This window comes from Syngnathoides biaculeatus, chromosome 11 (assembly GCF_019802595.1).
Source record: "Syngnathoides biaculeatus isolate LvHL_M chromosome 11, ASM1980259v1, whole genome shotgun sequence".
NCBI classification, from domain to species: Eukaryota; Metazoa; Chordata; class Actinopteri; order Syngnathiformes; family Syngnathidae; genus Syngnathoides; species Syngnathoides biaculeatus.
In genome coordinates, this window is record NC_084650.1 from 28,235,759 (window position 1) to 28,258,906 (window position 23,148).

Sequence of the window (23,148 nt, forward strand, 5' to 3'; positions counted from 1 at the left end):
GCATCATTTACATTTCTGCCTTTATAACACCACCTCAAAACTATTTGGTTCAATATTATTCCAAATCAATGTGACTTATGCTCAGGGACAGCAAAACAGACCCTGAAATGATTCCACTTCACAATAAGGATTCTCTTCGGAAAAGACAATGTCTTTTGGCATTACCTATCAGTACAGCTCCCTGCTTATGGCCTATGGTATCATCTCAGAGTAAATATAGAATCAGAGACAGTATATAACAGAACAAATAAAATACAATGTGACAGTTGTTTGAAATTATTGAATAGTGAGCCAACTTTTTCGAACATTTATAAACCTTTCATTAACACTCAATGTGTGTCCGTATTGCAAGAAATGCAAACAGTACTATAAGGCCATTCTTTTTCAAGAATGTACGTCTATTGCGCAACAACACGCAAGATATTATATTATCATGAAGGTATCATTGCTTAATTAGCACTGAAGCTAAAACAACACTATACTGATGACTGTAACCCACCCCTCAAGCAATGGCAGACATTTTCATCATGAAATCACATTTTTCACGAAATGTACAAACGGCTGCATTTAAAACTAATCATGGAGCTAATTGTTGATGGAGGAAGGTGGACTGGATGAAGTGTCCCCAACAGGGTGGGATGCATAGTGCTCATCTTACACTCCGGCAGACGGAGAGGGGTAATAATATAAATAGTTATATTAGCTCAGCTGGAAATGCAGCCCTATGGGGGCACAAACCAGTGCAATCTGTAGGCCGGTCCCAAGCCCGGATAAATGCAGAGGGTTGCGTCAGGAAGGGCATCCGGCGTAAAAACTGTGCCAAACAAATATGAGCGTTCATCTAAAGAATCCCATACCGGATCGGTCGTGGCCCGGGTTAACAACGCCCACCCCCGGCACTGCTAACCTGCAGGGCGTCGGTGGAAATTCAGCTACTGTGGGTCGAAGACAAAGAAGAGGAGGAAACCGGATCCAGCGTCACAAGAAAAAAAGGAATGCACAGAGCCTACAACTGAGTGTAGGGACTTTGAATGTTGGGACTATGACAGGAAAAGCTCAGGAGTTGGTTGACATGATGATTAGGAGAAAGGTTGATATTCTGTGCATCCAAGAGAGCAGGTGGAAAGGTAGTAAGGCTAGAAGTTTGGGAGCAGGGTTTAAATTATTCTACCACGGAGTAGATGGGAAGAGAAATGGAGTAGGGGTTATTTTAAAGGAAGAGCTGGCTAAGAATGTCTTGGAGGTGAAAAGAGTATCAGATCGAGTGATGAGACTAAAATTTGAAATTGAGGGTGTTATGTATAATGTGGTTAGCGGCTATGCACCACAGGTAGGATGTGACCTAGAGTTGAAAGAGAAATTCTGGAAGGAACTAGATGAAGTAGTTCTGAGCATCCCAGACAGCGAGAGAGTTGTGATTGGTGCAGATTGTAATGGACATATTGGTAAAGGAAACAGGGGCGATGAAGAAGTGATGGGTAAGTACGGCATCCAGGAAAGGAACTTTGAAGGGCAGATGGTGGTGGACTTTGCAAAAAGGATGGAGATGGCTGTAGTGAACACTTATTTCCAAAAGAGGGAGGAACATATAGTGACCTACAAGAGCGGCGGTAGAACCACGCAGGTAGATTATATTTTGTGCAGACGATGTAATCTGAAGGAGGTTACTGACTGTAAAGTAGTGGTAGGGGAGAGTGTAGCTCGACAGCATAGGATGGTAGTATGTAGGATGATTCTGGTGGTGGGTAGGAAGATTAAGAAGACAAAGGTAGAGCAGAGAACCATGTGGTGGAAGCTGAGAAAGGAAGAATGTTGTGCGGCCTTCCGGAAAGAGGTGAGACAGGCTCTCGATGGACAACCGAAGCTCCTGGAAGACTGGACGACGACAGCCAAGATGATCAGAGAGACAGGCAGGAGAGTACTTGGTGTGTCATCTGGGAGGAAAGGGGAGAAGGAGACTTGGTGGTGGAACCCCATAATACAGGGAGTCATACAAGGAAAGAGATTAGCGAAGAAGAAGTGGGATACTGAGAGGACTGAGGAGAGGCGAAAGGAGTACATCGAGATGCGACGTAGGGCAAAGGTAGAGGTGGCAAAGGCTAAACAAGAGGCATATGAAGACATGTACACCAGGTTGGACACGAAAGAAGGAGAAAAGGATCTCTACAGGTTGGCCAGACAGAGGGATAGAGATGGGAAGGATGTGCAGCAGGTTAGGCTGATTAAGGATAGAGATGGAAATGTGTTGACTGGTGCCGGTAGTGTGCTAAATAGATGGAAAGAATACTTTGAGAAGTTGATGAATGAAGAAAATGAGAGAGAAGGAAGAGTTGAAGAGGCAAGAGTGAAGGACCAGGAAGTGGAAATGATTACTAAGGGGGAAGTCAGAAAGGCATTACAAAGGATGAAAAATGGGAAGGCAGTTGGTCCTGATGACATACCGGTAGAGGTATGGAAGCAATTTGGAGAGATGGCTGTGGAGTTTTTGACCAACTTCTTCAACAGAATACTAGCGGGCGAAAAGATGCCTGAAGAATGGAGGAAAAGTGTTCTAGTTCCCATTTTTAAGAACAGAGTTGTGGGAACTATAGAGGAATAAAGTTGATGAGCCACACAATGAAGTTATGGGAAAGAGTAGTGGAGGCTAGACTCAGGTCAGAAGTAAGTATCTGCGAGCAACAGTATGGTTTCATGCCTAGAAAGAGTACCACAGATGCATTATTTGCCTTGAGGATGCTCGTGGAAAAGTACAGAGAAGGTCAGAAGGAGCTACATTGTGTCTTTGTGGATCTAGAGAAAGCCTATGACAGAGTACCAAGAGAGGAACTGTGGTACTGCATGCGTAAGTCTGGTGTGGCAGAGAAGTATGTTAAAATAGTACAGGACTTGTATGATGGCAGCAGAACAATGGTGAGGTGTGCCTTAGGTGTGACAGAGGAATTTAAGGTGGAGGTGGGACTGCATCAGGGATCAGCTCTGAGCCCCTTCCTGTTTGCAGTGGTAATGGATAGGCTGACAGATGAGGTTAGACTGGAATCCCCTTGGACCATGATGTTCGCAGATGATATTGTCATATGCAGTGAAAGCAGGGAGCATGCAGAGGAACAATTGGAAAGATGGAGACATGCACTGGAAAGGAGAGGAATGAAGATTAGCTGAAGTAAAACAGAATATATGTGCGTGAATGAGAAAAGTAGAGGGGGAAGAGTGAGGCTACAGGGAGAAGAGATAGCGAGGGTGGATGACTTCAAATACTTGGGGTCAACAATACAGAGCAATGGAGAGTGTGGTCAGGAAGTGAAGAAACGGGTCCAAGCAGGTTGGAACAGCTGGCGAAAGGTGTCTGGTGTGTTATGTGACAGAAGAGTGTCTGCTAGGATGAAGGGCAAAGTTTACAAAACAGTGGTGAGGCCGGCCATGATGTACGGATTAGAGACAGTGGCACTGAAGAAACAACAGGAAGCTGAACTGGAGGTGGCAGAAATGAAGATGTTGAGGTTCTCGCTCGGAGTGACCAGGTTGGATAGGATTAGAAATGAGCTCATTAGAGGGACAGCCAAAGCTGGATGTTTTGGAGACAAGATTCGAGAGAGCAGACTTCGATGGTTTGGACATGTTCAGAGGCGAGAGAGTGAGTATATTGGTAGAAGGATGCTGAGGATGGAGCTCCCAGGCAAAAGAGCGAGAGGAAGACCAAAGAGAAGGTTTATGGATGTGGTGAGGGAAGACATGAGGGCAGTTGGGGTTAGAGAGGAAGATGCAGGAGATAGGCTAAGATGGCAAAAGATGACACGCTGTGGCGACCCCTAACGGGACAAGCCGAAAGGAAAAGAAGAAGAAGAAGATTAGCTCAGCTGGAAAGCGTTGGCCTCACAGTTCTGTGGTCCCGGGTTCAATCCCAGATCCCCCTGTGTGGAGTTTGCATTATATCCCCATGCCTGCGTGGGTTTACTCCAGGCACTCCGGTTTCCCATCCCAAAACCATGCAAAATTCTTTGGCCACTCACTCTAAATTGCCCCTAGGTGTGTTTGTCTCTATGTGCCCTGCCAGTGGCTGGTAATCAGTTCAGGGTGTACCCTGCCTCCTGCCCGTTGTCAGCTGGGATAGACTCCACCACTCCCCACAATCCTTGTGAGGATAACCGGCAAAGAAAATGGATGGATATTATTTATTTTTCTTTCAAAGCTATCTGTGTGGCTGAGTAACTTATGGCCAACAGACCAATGATTGGGGAGCACTGGTATCAGGAAAATAAGTGTTTACTTATACCAGCTATCCTAAACAAACTCGAGACTAATTCTGAAAGTCTGAAAGAGATCATTTGACAATTTCTAGTTGAGCACTGGGATGATTGATTCGACCTTTGACAGCAAAATATTGCCACCTTCCGAGGGTGCGACATTCAAAATCCACCAGCAATTCAATTTCAGATGTAACTGTTTCAACAGCAACTCTTGATTACATACAATACATGTTTTATCTCATTTGTAGTCTTGAGCTGAATAAGAAGAGAGCGTATTGTTTGAGTTCGAAGAACAATAACAAAGACAAAATAAAGGATTGTGAATCTGAGAAACATGAGCCATGTGTATATCTGCTCACTTGTAATACCCCACCCCTTGGAATCCTGAGAAAGAGTTACAGAGCGTGTTCAGGGCTTAGTCATTGTGAGGGAGAGGGATGGAGATAAGAGCGTGGACAGCCGAGATGAGAGTGTGGTGACATGGAATCACAGAAACAGATGGGTGAGCGACGACGAGTAAAGCTGGGGAGATAAGGTTGCCTCATCTTTTGCAAAGTGTATCACCTTTGTGGACAGGAAGATGGAGATGAGCATTACGACTAATCTCTAATCTGAGACCTGGAAAAGACACCGGATGTTCATTTGGCCCCGGCAAAATCCCTCTTGTGATGACAAAAGCACTTGAAGCAAAATTATTACAAAGTGGATTTAACATCCTGGCACAGTGCAAAATCTTTGCCCCTGATTGCAATTAATGCTGGGAAAAAAAAAAAAAAAAAAACAGATCATCTATTGTTTTGCACGGGATTTGGGAACAAAACTATTATCGGAGAGAATGATCATCCCTCATCAGCCTTGCATCAGGGACAATACTTGAAACTGCTCTGTTCCCCATAAAGCCTAATAAGCTTAAAGATCAGTATGAGGCTTAGCATTCATTTGTGGACCGTGAACCTCCGTTTTGCACATAGTTCACTTGTAATATGATAAGAAGACATTGTTGAGGGATTAGGTTAACTCCCTGGAGATCTGTTCGTGGATACATTGCAGGGGCTGTCTTCTGACTCATTATCTTACTGGGTTTAATATGCACATATTCAATGATCAATACACTCAACATATGCTCACATATTAATATTATATGTAGGCAGGTAAAAGTAGCACTTGGGGTTTAATAAAGGAAGTGGTGTAGGTCAAAATGCATGAATGGATGGATTTGGAGAAATGCGTGACAATAAATACCACATGTACTAATCAGTCTAACAAGGAGTACAGTTGCAGCGAAATTGGTTCCAGTAGAGTGCTTTGGTACTATTAGCAGCATCACTGAAATGGAAGGATTTTATAGGATGGAAATGGAGATGCAATCTGGAGGACAATTGGTAAAATGCCAGAGTGTCTCACGCTATTTTTAACACATTGGCACTCACCAACCTGGCCCGCTTTACACAACATCCCGTTGAGCCGTCACAATTGTATTGCTCTTTAGCGAAGGGAGAATACCAACAAGCCAAACAGTGTTTCTACAAAGAGCCTGAGGGCTGGCCAGGTGAAACTCAATTCACTTTTTTTCCCCTCCTCCAGTTGGAAATCTATTAGGGACCAATAAGAATGGCGAACGGAGAAGGTCTGAGATATTTCGGGTCAGCCTTGGAGGTTAATTGTTTAGTCGCCTGTCTGGTCAGTGAGGGGATCACTGTGTGAAACCAATCCTGAAGGGCAGGGGATGAACAGGGAGGCTGGATGGCATTCGGGAGATTAGAGCACTTGATGGGAGAGGCGAGGGGGGATGGAACAAGGGTTGGGGTGTCGAGGGAGGAGGTGGGTGAGGAACATGGAGCAGCAGCTTTCAAATCATCACTTTCACATTGTAGCCTATGCGAATTGGCTTCAGATGTATACTTTATGTGTTTGACTTTAGTTATGTATTTCCAACAACGGCTTTGAGGTAATCGCTTCTAATGCTAAGTCTAAAATTGAATATTGTAAAATATCCGATCCTTTACATCTATCCATTTTCTAGAGCACTTGTCCTCATTAGGGAAACTGTTGAAAATGGATTGGTCGCTATCTGACTGCAGAGTACAAGAGATAAATGAATCTCACATTCACACCTATAGACAATTTAAAGTATTTTTTGTTTTAAATCTCTTAATTGGTTTTATTAATATACAGAACACTGAGTGACCTTGTGTATGAAATGTGCTACATAAATACATTTGCTTTGCTTTGCTTCAGCTGACCTAACGCTTATGCTTTTGGAATGTGTGCAGAAGCAAGAGTACCCGGATAAAACCAATGCAAAAACAGGGAGAACATGATAATTCCACACGGGAAGCCTGGATCTGAGATTCAAACCCAGAACCCACAAACGGGGAGGCAGAAGGGCTACCCATGAGTTCACTGTGTTGCCCCTGAATGGTGACCAGGCCAAGGTTTAGTCTACCTCTAACTTGAACTCAGCTGGGATAGGTACTTGTAACACTAATGAGGACAAGCAGTACATAACTTACAGTGGATGGAGGATTAAATAAATTAGCGGCCTTGAGGGCCGGATTGGCAGACTATTACATCATAAAAAGTAGACAAACCCCCCAAAAAACTGCCCATGTTCTCATCTTCTGTACCTTGAAACAGTATACAGGATTTTAGAAACTATTGAACTTGGCTACTTTTCCAGAAAGTCAGTCTTCAGAGACCCAAAATGCAAGTTGTGTGGGGATGAAAGACACACACACGCACACACACAAAAGCAACGAAAAACATACTTTAAAAATAGACAACGCCTTTGTGGACATGACCTAAATCTATACAATACTGAGCTTCATATCATATAAAAAACTGGAATTGTGAATGTCTGTGTGCATACTTGGATAGTATCAATATCAGTATTTGACAGTATAATAAATATGTATCATAAAATGTGATGAACACGTGGGCATGTACATGTGGTGATGTACACATGTGATTATGTATTTTGTTCCACTTGCAGTGTTACATCAACTAAATGCACCTGTTAATGTTGGTAAAATATAAATATTGCCCCCCAAACCCCATAAAAATAAATAAACAAAACACACATGGGCTGGTAATTGTTCTGAAGCTCAGAAAAAACTGAAATGGATAGTAAACATTCAGTTGTCTGTTCAGATATAGTTTTAAAAAAACAAAAACATATGGCCATTCGCCTAGATGTCTCTGTGTCATCTCCTTTTCACCACCTTCACATTCTACATGTGCAAAAAAAATACAAATATATGCACACAGGCAACGACAGTCCACTGTACAGAATGTCCTCCGTCACCTTGCTGAGAGATGAATGACTTTAGCGCCGTCCTCAATCATTTTAATCACTTCTGTTGAAAAATCCCTCATTTTGTACTGTCTGCCAGCAATCTGATGTATACACATTTGTACAGTGCCATCTCCTAAATAGCCCTAAACACAATGATGAAGCCATTCCCCTATCTGTCTTATCTCTGCTATGCTGAAATACTTATTATTCCCTCCACTGTCTAGATTAATATGTCCTAATGACTCCAAATACAGAAAAGCTGCTGATACAAATGCTTTGTTACCTGATGGCAAGCCGTATCGTATTAAAAGTACATCAACATACTTCAAGCAAACCTTCAATGAAGGTCGCCTCCTGAGCACTGGTTACCACCAACATACTTTTTTTTGCAGTGCTGAATTTCAGCTAGTAATGAAAAATAGAGCCCCTTTGTTATACTAAGATGGCCAAAGACAAGAAAACAATAATCCCAATTGCTTGTACAATAACACCTTAGCGTGTCATGGCAACAATAAGCATCCTCTAATGCATTTTCTTGCCAACATTTGTGGCTGGCATTGCACTCGGAAAACTTTAAACCATTTCTTCATTGTGGATTTGCACACAGGGAAGTGCTGACTTCTACGATCCAAATGAAACTAAACTATAACCATTGCAAACGAGATGACACATTCAAGAAAAACCGTGGTGTAGCATTTTCACAATGGTGTTTAAATGGTGTTACTTTTAATCGCAACCACATCGGTGCCTGCTATTCTATTATCGTTAAGTGATAATTGTCCAAAACAAGCAGTGTAAAAAGCTGCAATATGTAAAAAAACAACAACCTCGGTGCTAACATTAGAGGTCCGTTAAAAAACATATTTTAAAAAAAATAGGATGGTGTATATATTTTTTATTAAATATATTTTGCTAATGACGTCTAACCAACAACACAAATGCCCTTGAAAGTCATGGCCCAGAAATGTGGATGGTAGAAAAGAAAAAGAGTCCATCAGAGAAGATCTATGGCACGTGTAGTTTCAAACAGGGTTCTTAGACTGGAATGGAATTCTACAAAGCATCAAGACAAAAAGCTCAGGGATCAAGCATAAATCACAGAAAGTCAATTCAAGGTCGGCTGCTGGTTCAGGTAAGATATGTGTCAAGCACATTACGCTGCTTGCGGAGAAACGACATGACTTAGACAAACTGTTCATGCATAATCCGAAGTGTGTGGATTGTACAGTGGACATCCATTTTTATTACATTGTCGGTTATTATGGTGGCAATTGGACACCAAAGTTTTTTTTTTCCTTCCTTTTTAGGTTATATTTGACATAGGTTGAAGAACCACTGCTTTAGATGCACACTAAGATTACGAGACATCATTCTGAATTCTTGCAAGATTTATGTCATGTTTTAGTGTAGCTTAAATCTACTGTATAATTATTTCCTAAAAAAATTATGATCCAATTCCAAATTACCTGGCATCTTTGGCAATGCTGGACTTTGAAGGTTTGATTATATTTCATGACAATTTAAGTCATAACCAATTTGTTTTGCTGGTATTCCTGCAACAGTGGAAGTCCTTTTTCTTCATTAACTGCCTCAACCTCAGGTTATCATGCCTCCATCAAAACAAATAGAACTTCTCCTAGTCAGACAACGATAAAAGATAAATTCCAATTGAAATTAAAAAAAGGTAGAACTTTAGAGTATACTTTTTATTGCCAGACTTAATGAAAAATGAACGATTCAGGGGTTTAGATATTGGAATGTCGTCACTCTTTGCAAACTGAGGGCCTGTGAACCCATTTGATACTCTTCTGTGATTATTATAATACATTTGACGTGACTTGGGAAAAAATATTTTATAAGGCAATAATAAATACAGTCAAGTATTATATTTTTAAGTGGAACCAAACAATTGGTATCTCTCTCTCTCTCTGCAGAACAGTGCTAGACCATGTAAATAGCGTTTGAAGTGCATGTTTTGAGTCTTGAGTCTTGAGACATTCTTTTGTTTTATTATCTGTGAGTGATTCTTCTGATGATTTTAGTTTCAATGTGACACAGTGAGTATGTACAACATCGTCAGGAAAGACTGTGAAGGCCAATGCAAGCTTATTCTGTGTACTAATGTGAAATGCAATTGTTCCTCACTGCCTCGTGAGCGCTGTCATATGGTAGTTTACTGACACACTAAAACACATGCTGGCGTGTGATCGTGACAGTTTAACCAGTGTGTTCAAGTGTATTTCAGTCTCCATTTTGGAGAAAATTGAAGATTTTTAAATGCATCTCATGGGTGCACAATATGGTACATATCGTCACTTTAAACTGCTACCTTTGCAGAATTGTCATTACACTGGTTTATAACGTGAATGGATTAGGGGACTCTGTATAAGATTAACTTAATGTGGGGCGTTGACGCACTCTAACTACTCTAAACGAAAAACACACTGCCTCTTGCACAACTGTGACTTGTAAGGAATAGTTCATCTTAGTTGAATGTCTATTGTTCTTCATTCTTGCTAGTTTGTTTATGTTCTTGGTTTGTTCTTAATATCATACCAAGGCGGCACTGACTGCTGGAGACAAATTCCTTCTGAGTTATTACATACTTGGCCATTGAAGCTGATTCTGATTATTACAGCATCCATTATTCACAGCTTTTCGGTATTCTTTAGTAATATATGAATAACAGGGGAACACTGTATAAATAGTAATAGACGCACCAATGACTGGTTCCAACGGTGTAACCTTTATCAATTCAGAAACTAGGACGTTACCCGACTACAAACATGTCTGCCTATTCAAACACTGTAAAGGACAACAGTAGCCACCGTCTTCATAATATCCAACATTCAAAACTTGGTTTTATACTACATCATTTTTATTGTTCCACAACATAGTCAGACTCTTACAATTGCAAATATGGCTGTCAGTATTTTGTGTGTGTGTGTCTGTGTGTGTGTGTGTGTGTGTGAGGAGGGGATGGTGATGGTGGGGTTAATAATACAATAGCAACAACATGCACAATGCTCATCTCTTTCACTGAATGAAGCATAGCAGTTTGGAGTTAAAAACTTTTCGACACATGTCATCAGCAAACAATATCCTCGGAATGCTTCAAATGGAACAATGGATTTTTCAATTGCATCTTGGACTTACACTTCCACAGATGCCAGTCAATCATGCATCTGAGAATGTGGGTGAGGAGGGAAAAATAATCCCCCCCAAAAAGCAAAGCATGTCAAACTGAAAGCTGGTGGTGAAAAACAGCGTTGGGAGGGAACAAGAGAAGAGAAAACAATGTTCTTTTTTCGAAAGAGACTCTGTCCCTGGGAAGCACCTCATACTGCCACCCTACATTAGTTGACTCTGACAAGATACAGTCTGTGCTGCATCCCCTCTGGGTGATTGATGATCTTCATTTTGCCAATTAATGCAGAGTCTCATGTTGACTACAATCAGATTGCCATTTGTAATTGTTAGTCTTTCTGACTATCATGCATTTATTTTAATTAGAAATCTCTTACCACCTTCTCCATCGTGCAGTGGCTGACAGCAAAGTGACACGTTGCCGACAGAGCCCAGTGTTTGTTAACTGTCATTAATCTCTTCATAAACTGTATGCTTTAAGCTGCTCCTTTCGAAGAAGGCGACTGATGCCGGCCTTATAGCAGTATCTTGTAATCAATTAGCCAACGTAAGTCAATTAGTACACTTAATCTGGATAATGAAGCGCTTAATTGCTTCCACGTGTGCAAAAGCAGTCGATAAGATGGTCTTATCATTGGCGTGTAGGAGCATGGTGGAGGGGGAGGGCCCGCAGTTACGAGGACCCAGCGATCCCTGGGTCTTGTTCGGGAAGAAAGCCCAAAAGCAAAATGCAGAGGGCCACAAAAACAGACTACGTACAGTGAACCCCTGTTCAATGCGGGAGATACTTTACACAGCCATCCACAATAGATGAAAATCTGAATCTTTAAAAAATAAAAAATAAAAATTGAAATTGTTTTTTTCTCTCCTAAGGGCTGTGAAGACATTTGAACTCAAATCCCACCATTCAAAAACCCTTCCCATTGTAAGGGGTGCCATACTGTTAGAATTACATGTTCATTTTCATTTGTTTGTGTACCCATTTGGAGATTGTCTTTGTGTTATGGGAAAAGCGCTATATAAATATGATGATGATTATTATTAATTATTATTATTATCAAAGTGATTAAAACAATTCAAAACACATGGTAAATGTAGGGCAGAACGGTGGACAGCTAGAAAGCATTGGCCTCACAGTTTTGAGGCCCTGGGTTCGATCCCGGCCCCGCCTGTGTGGAGTTTGCACGTTCTAACCTGTGCCTGCCTGGGTTTTCTCCGGGCACTCTGGTTACCTCCCACATCCAAAAAACATGCAACACTAATTGAAGAAACAACAGGAATCAGAACTTGAGGTAGCAGAAATGAAGATGTCGAGGTCCTCGCTTGGCAGGTTGGATAGGATTAGAAATGTGGTCATTAGAGGGACAGCCAAAGTTGGATGTTTTGGAGACAAGGTTAGAGAGAGCACACTTAGATGGTTTGGACATGTTCAGAGGCGAGAGAGTGAGTATATTGGTAGAAGAGTGCTGAGGACCGAGCTGCCAGGCAAAAGAACAAGAGGAAGACCAAAGAAAAGGTTGATGGATATGGTGAGGGATGACATGAAGTGACGAAGATGCACGAGATAGGCTTAGATGGAAAAAGATGACGCTCTGTGGCGACCCCTAATTGGGACAAGCCAAGAGGAAAAGAAGAAGAAGAAGGAATCAGTGACTCTTAGGGGCAGTGTGGTGCGATGCATGTATAGAGCTACTCATTAACTGGAATATTATATATATATAAAGAGAGAGAGAGAGAATGAGAGAGAGAGATTTTTTAATCTATTTTATCATGATTATTAACCATGACAATTTTGTAAGTTGTCAATTTCATGCTGTTCCCATGAACTAAAATGAAGGGGGACATCTGTATTGTTCATTTTTACATCTGGATTATACCACGGTGGCACGGAGGCACAGCTGGCCTCACAGTTCTGAGGTCCCGCGTTCAATCTTGGACCCGCCTGTGTGGAGTTTGCGTGTTCTCCCTGTGCCTGCGTGGGTTTCCTCCGGGCACTCCGGTTTCCTCCCACATCCCAAAAAACATGCAACATTAATTGGAGACTCTAAATTGCCCCTAGGTGTGATTGTGAGTGTGGCTGTTTGTCTCGATGTGCCCTGCGATTGGCTGGGAACCAGTTCAGGGTGTACCCCACCTCTTGCCCGTTGACAGCTGGGATCGGCTCCAGCAATCCCGGTGACCCTTATGAGGATAAGCGGCTAAGAAAATGGATGGATGGGTTATACCAGATTGGGGAGCGCATACCTGTATCTAAATGAGATCCTCTAGATTTTAATCTTTACTACCGAGCCGTTAAGGCGGATCCCATTATTGGAAGCATTTACCACTTGTGGACATAAATGAGAGTTTGATATTGCTGCAGTCTATTTGTTCCAAATCTAGCCAAGAATGATGCTCCTCATTGTCGTAATCCATTTTATGAGTTATTGCAATTGGTTGTGAAATAATAGTGTTTAAAGTTGGGAAAAAAAAAACAGTAAACCTGTATATTTACTTGTACTAACTATCATGGCTTCTGTCAGCTCTTTGGTTAAATCATCAGTAGCATTACTGTGGAGGAGGCGTGTCTGACAAATGTTGCTTTTCATCTCCCTTTTCACAGTAAAATAGTGCCATAAGTCAAGTAGGTCGGCATAGCTCTCGACATCAAGCTGTCTGAGGTCAGAGCAAAATCGAGCTTCGCAAAGGAATCTTAAACTCAAGTGTCCACTCTGCAGCATGTTCTGAAACCCAGCGTTGTCCCCAAGTTATAAACGGGTCGGATGTCGACCGTAATAAAAGCAGCAATACCATATTAGTTAAGCAGTGTGACACTTGTGGAGAAAAAGAAGAAGAGAAGAGAGAGAAGAGAAGAAGAGAAGAGAAGAGAGAAGAGAAGAGAAGAGAAGAGAAGAGAAGAGAAGAGAAGAGAAGAGAAGAGAAGAGAAAGAAGCTCTGTCATCAACTCTTCTACTGTTTACGACACTTGCCATCTGGGACATACATACTTAACACGAAAACTAAAGCAGTTCCAAATGTCATGGCTGTGTGGGTTTTCTCTCTCCTTGCACGTCCCCAAAACATGCATGGCAGGTTAATTGAAGACTCTAAATTGCCCATAGGTGTCAATGTGAGTGTGCATGATTGTTTGTGCCCTGCGGTTGGCTGATGACCAGTAAAAGGGGTAACCTCCATTTTGCACAAAGATAGTTGGGATGGGCTCCAGCACACCCATGCCCTAGTGAGGATTAAGTGTCTGGAAAATGGAAAAAAAAAAAAAAAAAACACACACACACACACACACACTATATTTATCCATCCATCCATTTTCTGATCCGCTTATCAACACAACGTTCATAGGAGTGCTGAAGCCTATCCCAGCTATTTTCGGGCAGAAGGTAGGGTACACCCTGGACCAGTCAATCGGAGGATACAGAAAAAAAGTAACATTCACACTCACAAGAACACCTACGGGCAATTTAGAGTCTCCAATCAATGTTTTTGAGATGTTGGAGGAAACTGGAGTGCCACGAGAAAACGCACGCAGGCATGGAGAAAACATATACACTTTACACAACCCCTTGAACTCCTGTCCTAAGAACTGTGAGGACAACGCTCTAACTAGTAGAATAAATTTATTTCTTGTTAAATGCTATGTCCCAAGGCTTTATAAAAGTAGGCAATCAAATAACTTTTATCTTCAATCCAAATTGCTTTATTGTCTGTGCATGACATTTCACTGCCCTAAAATGGTTTAATAGGGAGCATTTTCATGCACTTATTCCACATTAATTGGCCAGGACATCCAATTTTAAGATCAGACATCCTTCATCTCCTCATATAGGGAAGAACCGCTCTGCTCTCTCGGCTGAACATCTCTGTCAATAAACCTCATGAATACTGCATTCAATACCTCATTTTTTTCATGAAAAAAATTGCTTCAGAAAACAATTACAGCTTTATTTTCCCCTTACGGCTCATTGTTTCAAAAGCAGTCAATGTTTTTGTCATCTTAAATGATGGCTATCAATTTCTGCTCCTTAAAATAGTTTTTTTCTACCACCAAAACTCAATTTGCAAAATTGCGGAAGTATTTTCGGAAACAATATGAATGTGTAGTAGCACAGCTATTTATAAGTGTTATTTGATCTTGAAACTGTTTTGGTGATCAAGAATGTATAACTCTATCTCTTTTTCTCACACACATACCTATACATCTCTCTCTCTCTCTCTCTCTCTCTCTATATATATATATATATATATATATATATATATATATATATATATACACACACACACACATAAAACTGTCTACTGTCAAATCATCAATGGCACATATTGACTAGTCATGTTCTACTCCCACTTTCCATTGAAGGGAATAATGTGCCAACAATGGGGCTGCCATTCAAGTAAGACAGGGATTTCATTTAAACATCAAATGAGGTTCAAATCATGAGCCATGACGACAGAGAGTGGGAGCTGTTGAGCAGAGCAACGTGCCTGGTCTACTGCAGGATTAGACTAAAGCAACATGTGCTCAAGGGGGGCTTTGCATCAAACCCAGGAGCCTGTGACAAATGAGGGTGGCTGGGCTTCTGTCTATTACCATCACACTAAGCCCAGGCCCTTTGGGGAAGTAATGAGGTGCACATTGGTGCTTCTGCCACTACGTACTTTTAGTCCGACTAGAGCATAAATAATCATCAGAGGGCCTGGCCTGCAGAGACCAAGCTGGGAGGAGGAGTGGACTGACTCATAGTTACTTGATAAAGAAATAGTACTGTCATTTGCATGGTTCCTTTATCCACAGATACTATTCAATGGAACATGCACAATCAAATGCAGCAAAAAGTGGTACAATTTGGAGGCCAGTCAAAAATGTCCAGAAAAATATGCTACTGAATTCAAACTTAGAAAGACTCCAGCTCAGTCAGCATCGAAATAATTAACAACAAAACCGGTATGTACTGTTTCTGTATATTTTGATCCAGAAACAGCAGGTTACTAGTGATGGCAGCATGTGATGATAGTCACAAAACCAGAAAGAAAACTTGCTGTGACATAGGAATGGGTCTGACTGCTAAGTGCAATATGAGGAATACGATCAATGACGTTTACATGACATTTTATAAACAACATGTAGTTGAAAGCAGAATAGTTCCCTAACCATTACATTCCCGTCAGACATTTCCATCAGGCATCAAAATGATGGGAAGTTTTGTTTATGTTTCATTTTTCTATGCTGCAAGCCTCTCTAAACATTTGGCTGCATCTCAACTGCAACCCAGATGAGGAAAAAGGTTAAAAAATTGATACATGGCATTATTTTGCAAATTACAACAATTGAGCAGTCAACAAGTAACGGAGCCGATTAAATGCGACATTGGAGGTTCCGCTTTGCAAGAAAACAATAATAGTCTTAGTTAACCCTTGTATTGAAGGGACATATTACAGATAAAGCATATTCACCTATACAGGTGTTTATATATCCTCAAGGAACTTCAAGGATTAAAAGAGAAAACGACGGCTTGATCAGTTATTCACTCTTGAACGATGGGTTATCGCTTAAGCTTCTGTGGCTGTGTACGTTGCATGGCAGATAAGGCAATGGTGACAATTACTTATAGCAGAACATGTACAGTCCAAGGTGGAAACATTTGTCCCGTCAGAAATAAGGGCCATGGAGGGTCAATGCGTCACAAAAATAAAACACCGATTACCGGCACAGGCAATGTTTTAAATAACATCTCATCACCCTTGGCAGTCAAACAAGTGTGGAAATATCACAACATCCTATTTACCTTTAATAAGTATGGTGATAATGTAGTCTCATTGTAATGTGAGGCCTCTGCAGCGTTTACCATCTGAGATTGGTGTACAACTTTAAAGCAACACAACACAACTGCAAACTAATCTAATATGACCGTTTTTTGTCGACTTAAATTGCAAATAAATAAATACAAAGCAAATCCCTATATGTATGCAAAAAAAGTGCTACTTTAACTGAAACATCCATCTATCCCTCCATTTTCAAAACACTGCTTGTCCTGGTTAGGGTCGTGGGGCACCGGAGCCTATCCCAGTGAAAGGCATATTGCACCCAGAATTGCTCACCAGCCAGGTGCAGGCCACAGGCAGTCCCAAGGCACATTAATTGAAACATTTTCATCTTAATTTGTATCATAATTAAGGAGCAAATAGAGCTGAACAGGGCTGAATTGAGTGAAAAAATCCTGGCATCAAGAGATATCAATTTGCTTAGACACGAGTAAATTAAAAATATTTCAGTTTCAATCTGTAAGAAGTATTGCTAATAGCACCGCACCATGTGGGGAATCCATGATATGAAACTTGTCCATCAGTAATAGCGTAAGTTCATAGTTTAGGACATAAAAAATGTACAGTTCCTTCTGAACCCAATCTATAACTGGCCCCTGAAGACAGGTCTTTGCCACTCAGGACGCGGTGAATGGTGTGAATAGTGTGCTCTTACTCTGGTCTCGTGGGAAATAAGATGTTAAAACCAAATATCAGGAAGCTGGTTCACTGCATTTAGTCTTGAAGCCGAAGATGTATCAGACATGTCCTTGAATCTACCAAGGCTCAGTTGGACCCTCATCATCATGCCCAAGGAGGCACCTCAACTAGCATTAATATTCTAGTATTCATAGTCCTGCTCTTGGCTTCCTTTGGTCCTCCCTGGTGAAATGAGGCAATCAGGGGACTTGTGCCTCAATTACGCTCCCTTTGTGGGCACCCATTTATTCTCATTGATTGAGATCACTAAACTGCTGAATAAACAGCCCGTGCAGTCATTTGCATACATTACGGTAATGGAAGGAGAAAAATGTATCACTAAACCCAAACGAAGCGCTTCCACTGATCCCTGCTTGATTTCATTTTCTTTTTTTTTTTTTAATACCAACTCTGGTTTTCACAGCTTAAAACAACATTGACGGTAAGGTTAAGAAAATAATGCCAATTTCAACATATGCAGACACACACACTCCACAAGCTTATGCAAAGTCTCCCGAGAAGAATGAAAGTTATATGAATGTTCCTTCCATTTTCACTTTCCGTAAGAGTATTGATTATTGTGTATTCACTACATGTGATAGACTCCCAAAGAGTCACAAAAAACTACCGCAGATGCAATTTGATACACCCCACTTTTGATGGAATATATTTCACTTAAATTACAATGCATTCCGATAGAACCCACTTCAATTACAAACCACCTAATTAAATCTGATTCCACTGCAATATATCAATAATTCATTCACATTACAATGCAACACTATATAAATCACTTCAACGTTGATGCAATACGATGCACTCAAATTATTAATGAATTCACCACAATTACAGTGTGATACCTGTCACTCAAATTTCAATGTAATATTATACCATTCATCCATTTTCTGGCCCACTTATTTATTTAGCCATACATTTTTGTAGCCGCTTATCGTTACAAGGGTCGTGGGAGTGCTGGAGCCTATCCCAGCTGTCATTGGGCAGGAGTCGGGTACACCCTGAACTGGTTGCCAGCCAATCGCAGGGGAGTAATATTATAACATACATGCAAATTATAATTTCATACGATAGAATCTGCTCAATTTATGAAGCAATATAATATAACTCACTACAAGTATGGTAAGATATATATTAAAAAATAGAAAACATCCTACTTCAAGAACACAAAATGTTTCGTGATGCATCTCAATTATATCTTGCATTACAGCTTTTGAAATCAGGCCATGGGATCGTAGACAATCATGACACTGAACCAAAGTAATTTTCTCACATTCAGAAAATCAATAATTTGGTAAACATAAATCCCCCACCCTGTTGACTGTGTACATGTGTATAACAAAATTTATTCATGTTCAGCTTCACAACAAAAGCTAACTAGACTGCTTTATAAGATCACTGCAAACAATTAGTACTGCATCTTTCCTGACTGACTGAGTGAGTGGCAGTCTGAAAATAAATGCTAGCATACTAACTAATTAGAACAGAAAATAAACCTTTATCTACCAGCACAAAAGAACTGACAACAAATTCCAAATGCAACAAATATCCAGTCAAAGGAAAGCAAAGCTTCGTTAAACTGTAAGTGATAATTGCATGCTGACTTTGCTATCGTTATTAAACACAGGGGATAATGCTGTATGTAAATGAAGACTCAGGAGAGCTAAGTGGGGAGAAGAAAAAAAAACATGCATGCACTTTCATCTGGTGACTCGAGTCCTGCATGCCCATTTGAACTGCAATAGAAGAACACAATGAGGACTGGAATCAAACTACTACCCAATGCCTCTAAAGATGTACAATTTCAAATTTGGAACAACATTTGGAAGTAAAACCTTGTTTTAGGCACTTTCTTACTTGCCATTCCAGCAGAAGTCACCACAGAAGGTTGGGAAGAATCAAAGCGAGAGGGGCGGATGGGCTCTTTTCGGTCATGACCAGACAACCTCTCGCCATTACTCTCGGGGGAGGAACTCCAGACAGTGAGGGACTGTCGTGCAGCAGTTCATCTACACTTCTCGGGTTCCTCTTAATCAAACCTTCAGCTCTCCAAGGAGAGCCTCAAAATCAATATCAACATCAAGGGTGCAAAGAAGCTTTCCTGCCTGCCTGCTTCATTCCTCAAAGAGCGCAACCAAGGAGGAGGAAGGTCTTTTTGTCTGTTTAATTATATAAACACAGTAAATACTGTTTATTTGTCAAGTGCTGAGTCTACATACACTAATCAGTGAAACATTCGCTAAGACCCAACCCTGAGAGGTTGACTGGCCAATCACATTGCAGCACAGCAAAAGCTTTATGAATGGTGCTCCATTGAAAAATGTGACATTCAACATACAGTATTTTTTAAAGGTTTCAATATACACACTCTATATACTCATTCATCTATTTTCTTCCACTTATCTGGGGTCAGGTCACAGGGGTAGCAAGCTCAAAAGAGAAGGCTACATTTGGTTCATCCTACCAGCAGTAGCATATGCCCGTCTTAAATATTAAGCCATGCATGTCGGAGAACACACGGTCCTTTTAAATATATCAGAATAAACCACGTTTCTTAGACGAACAAAAATGAATAAACTGCTTGTTGAAAAATAAAATACAAATTTTCCAACATTGTATTCCCATCTGCATTTGTATTTACAGTGCCTTGTGAATGTATTCGGCCCCCTTGAACTTTTCAACCTCTCCCCACATTTCAGGCTTCAAACATAAAGATATAAAATTAAAATTTTTTGTCAAGAATAAAAAAAAGTGGGACACAATCGTGAAATTTATTGTCTATTTTATACTTTTTTAGCAAATAAAAAAATGAAAAGTGGAGCGTGGAATATTATTAGGGCCTTTTACTTTCAGTGCAGCAAACTCACTCCAGAGGTTCAGTGAGGATCTCTGAATGATCCAATTTTGACTGGTGATGATAAATAGAATCCACCTGTGTGTAATCAAGTCTCCGTATAAATGCACCTGCTCTGTGATAGACTCAGGGTGCTGTTTAAAGTAAAGTGAGCATCATGAAGACCAAGAAACACACCAGGCAAGTCCAAGATACGGTTGTGGAGAAGTTTAAAGTCAAATTTGGATACAAAAAGATTTCCCAAGCTTTAAACATCTCAAGGAGCACTGTTATTATATTTAAATGGAAGGAGTATCAGACCACTTCAAATCTACCAAGACGTCCGTCCCGCTAAACTTTCACCTCGGAATAGGAGAAGACTGATCAGAAATGCAGCCAAGAGAACCATGATCATTGGATGAACTGGAGACATCTACAGCTGAGCTGGGAGAGTCTATCCGTAAGACAACAAGCAGTCGTACACTGCACAAATATGGCCTTTATGGAAGAGTGGCAAGAAGAAAGCCATTTCTCAAAGATATCCATAAAATGTCTCGTTTAATGTTTACCACAAGCCAACTGGGAGATACGCCAAACATGTGGAAGAGGGTGCTCTGGTCAGATGAAAACAACATCAAACTTTTTGGCCACAATGCAAAACGATATGTTTGGCGTAAAAGCAACACAGCTCAACACCCTGAACAGACCATCCCCACTGTCACACATGGTGGTGGCGGCCTCATAGATTGGGCCTGCTTTTCTTCAGCAGTGGCAGGGAAGATGGTTCAAATTGATGGGAAGATGAATGGAGCCTAATAGAGGCCCATTCTGGAAGAAAACCTGTTGGAGTCAGCAAAAGCCCTAGACTGAGATGGAGATTTACGTATCTTCCAACAGGACAAAGATCCAAAACATAAAGCCAAATCTACAATTGAATGATTCGCAAATAAATGTATCCAGGTGTTACAATGGTAAAGTCAAAGTCCAGACCTGAATCCAATCAAGAATCTGTGGGCAGCGCTGGAGACTGCTGTTCACAAACACTCTCCATCCAACCTAACTGAGCTTGAGCTGTTTTGCGAGGAAAAATGGGCAAGAATTTCAGTCTCTCGATGTACAAAACTGATAGACACATAAGCGACTTGCAGCTGTAATTGCAGCAAAAGGTGGCGCTACAAAGTATTAATGCAAGGGGGCCGAATAATATATCACGTCCCACTTTTCAGGTTTTTATTTGTTACAATAGTGTAAAATATCCAATAAATTTTGTTGCACTTCACGACTGTGTCCCAGTTGTTGATTTTTGACAAAAAATACAATTTTATATCTTTATGTTTGAAGCCTGAAATGTGGTGAAAGCTTGAAAAGTTCAAGGGGGCCGAATACGTTCACAAGGCGCTGTAGATATTTGTGATACAATTCTGAATCCGGTGGCACGGTGGATGACTGGTTAGAGCATCTGCCTTAGAGTTTGGGTTTTCTCTGAGCAGTCTGGTTTGCTCCCACATCCCGAAAACAGGCATTCATTGCAGGCTCTGCATTGCCCGTAGATGTGATTGTGAGTGTGAATGGTTGTTTGTTTCGCTATTTGTTTATTTTGCTATTTCCAAAAATCAAACAAACCTTGGCGGCATGGTGGAACAGATATAAAGTGTTGCTCTCACAGTTCTGAGGACCAGGCTTGAATCCCAGCCCTACCTGTGTGGAGTTTGCATGGTCTTCCCGTGCCCTTTACTCCCGGCACTCCGGTTTCCCCCCACATCCCAAAAACATTCAACATTAATTGGACATGTTAAATTCCCCCTAGGTGTAATTGTGAGTGCAGCTGTTTGTCTCCGTGATTGGCTGGCAACCAGTTCAGGGTGTATCCCGGCTCCTGCCCGTTGACAGCTGGGATCAGTGCCAGCACTCCCGCAACCTTCGTGAGGATAAGTGGCTAAGAAAATGGATAGATGTATAAACAAACCCTGGATAAAGCTATGCATATCACCCAACACACCTTTGTCTGCTCCAATGTATTATCTGTATTACCGGTATCTGTAAAATTATGATATTTGGTCCCCAGCTTGTTAACAAACAGTAAAGTTGTGCTACTAATGAAAAGCCAGGTTAATCTTCATGGCTCAAACAAGTAAATTAGTCTGTTTTTTTTTATTTTTCTAGACAGACATTCATTTTCTTTTAATGCTTGAAGTAAATAAGGGAGGTGGTGACAAGAAGGATTGTGAAACTTGTAATGACATCAATATTTAGCAAGTAATTGTTCTACTACTGAGGATACCCTTATGGTAAATCCATCTATCCATCATCCATTGATCACTTTACTATCCAATATTTCCTGAGTGAGTTTTTCCCAGTTGGCTCCCTGGATTGGTTTCCAGTCAATCACAGAAAAAATAGACATTGAAAATGTATATTCACACAGAATCCATCGTATGTTGGCAGCAAGAAAGTCACCTTGGTCATCCGCTGCGTTACATATGACCAAAAAAAAAATCTCATTTAAGATTATTCAAGAGGAGGTTCAATCTATTGTGGTTGTGATATTAAAAGAGGACAGGTGCCATGAACACGGTCATGCGGCGGCCGGGTCAGGAGATGAAATCAGCGAGAGGAGATAAGTTGGTTTGAGGGTCTGGAGCCACCATTAAAGAGTCCCCTTGGGGGACAGCCAGGCATTGCAGACTGCAGTAAAAATAGCTGCAGGCGTGATTTCACTCAAGGGACCCAGGAAAGAAGTGAAGAGGGAGATCCGATCAACATCTCACAGCAAGACAGCCCGATCCATTCTCTTAAGATCCCCCGGGTGCCACCTATCACACCAACTGACTTTAAGTGCTTACCGGCGAGGACGCAAACACAGCACGTCTTCACTGCTCCAATGCATAGCGTGACCTCATATTCTATATGGTGTAGCTCTATATAAGGATGCATGCAATGAAGGTGAGAGAAAAAGGATATAGACATTTTTTCCACAAACTTATCTTGCGGGTCATCGCTTTTGGGGAAGTTCTCAATGTCGTTCTCCAGCCTCACAATGTGGCGCTCCATGGTGGTCAGACTGCTTTTGAGAATTTCAGCAGACACTGTGGAGACAAAATTTATTACTATATTAAGAA

At 41.1% G+C, this 23,148-nt stretch overlaps 1 protein-coding gene across 9 annotated transcripts in view; it reads right to left on the reverse strand.

Annotated features, from left to right (window-relative positions):
* diaph2 (diaphanous-related formin 2) overlaps positions 1-23,148 on the reverse strand; it is a 468,029-nt gene that overhangs the window by 116,708 nt on the left and 328,173 nt on the right. For all 9 annotated transcript variants that reach the window (XM_061834220.1, XM_061834223.1, XM_061834222.1 and 6 more), the window contains one exon: positions 22,991-23,115. In XM_061834220.1, the coding sequence (XP_061690204.1) occupies positions 22,991-23,115 (125 nt within the window). The remainder of the gene's footprint in view (positions 1-22,990; positions 23,116-23,148) is intronic.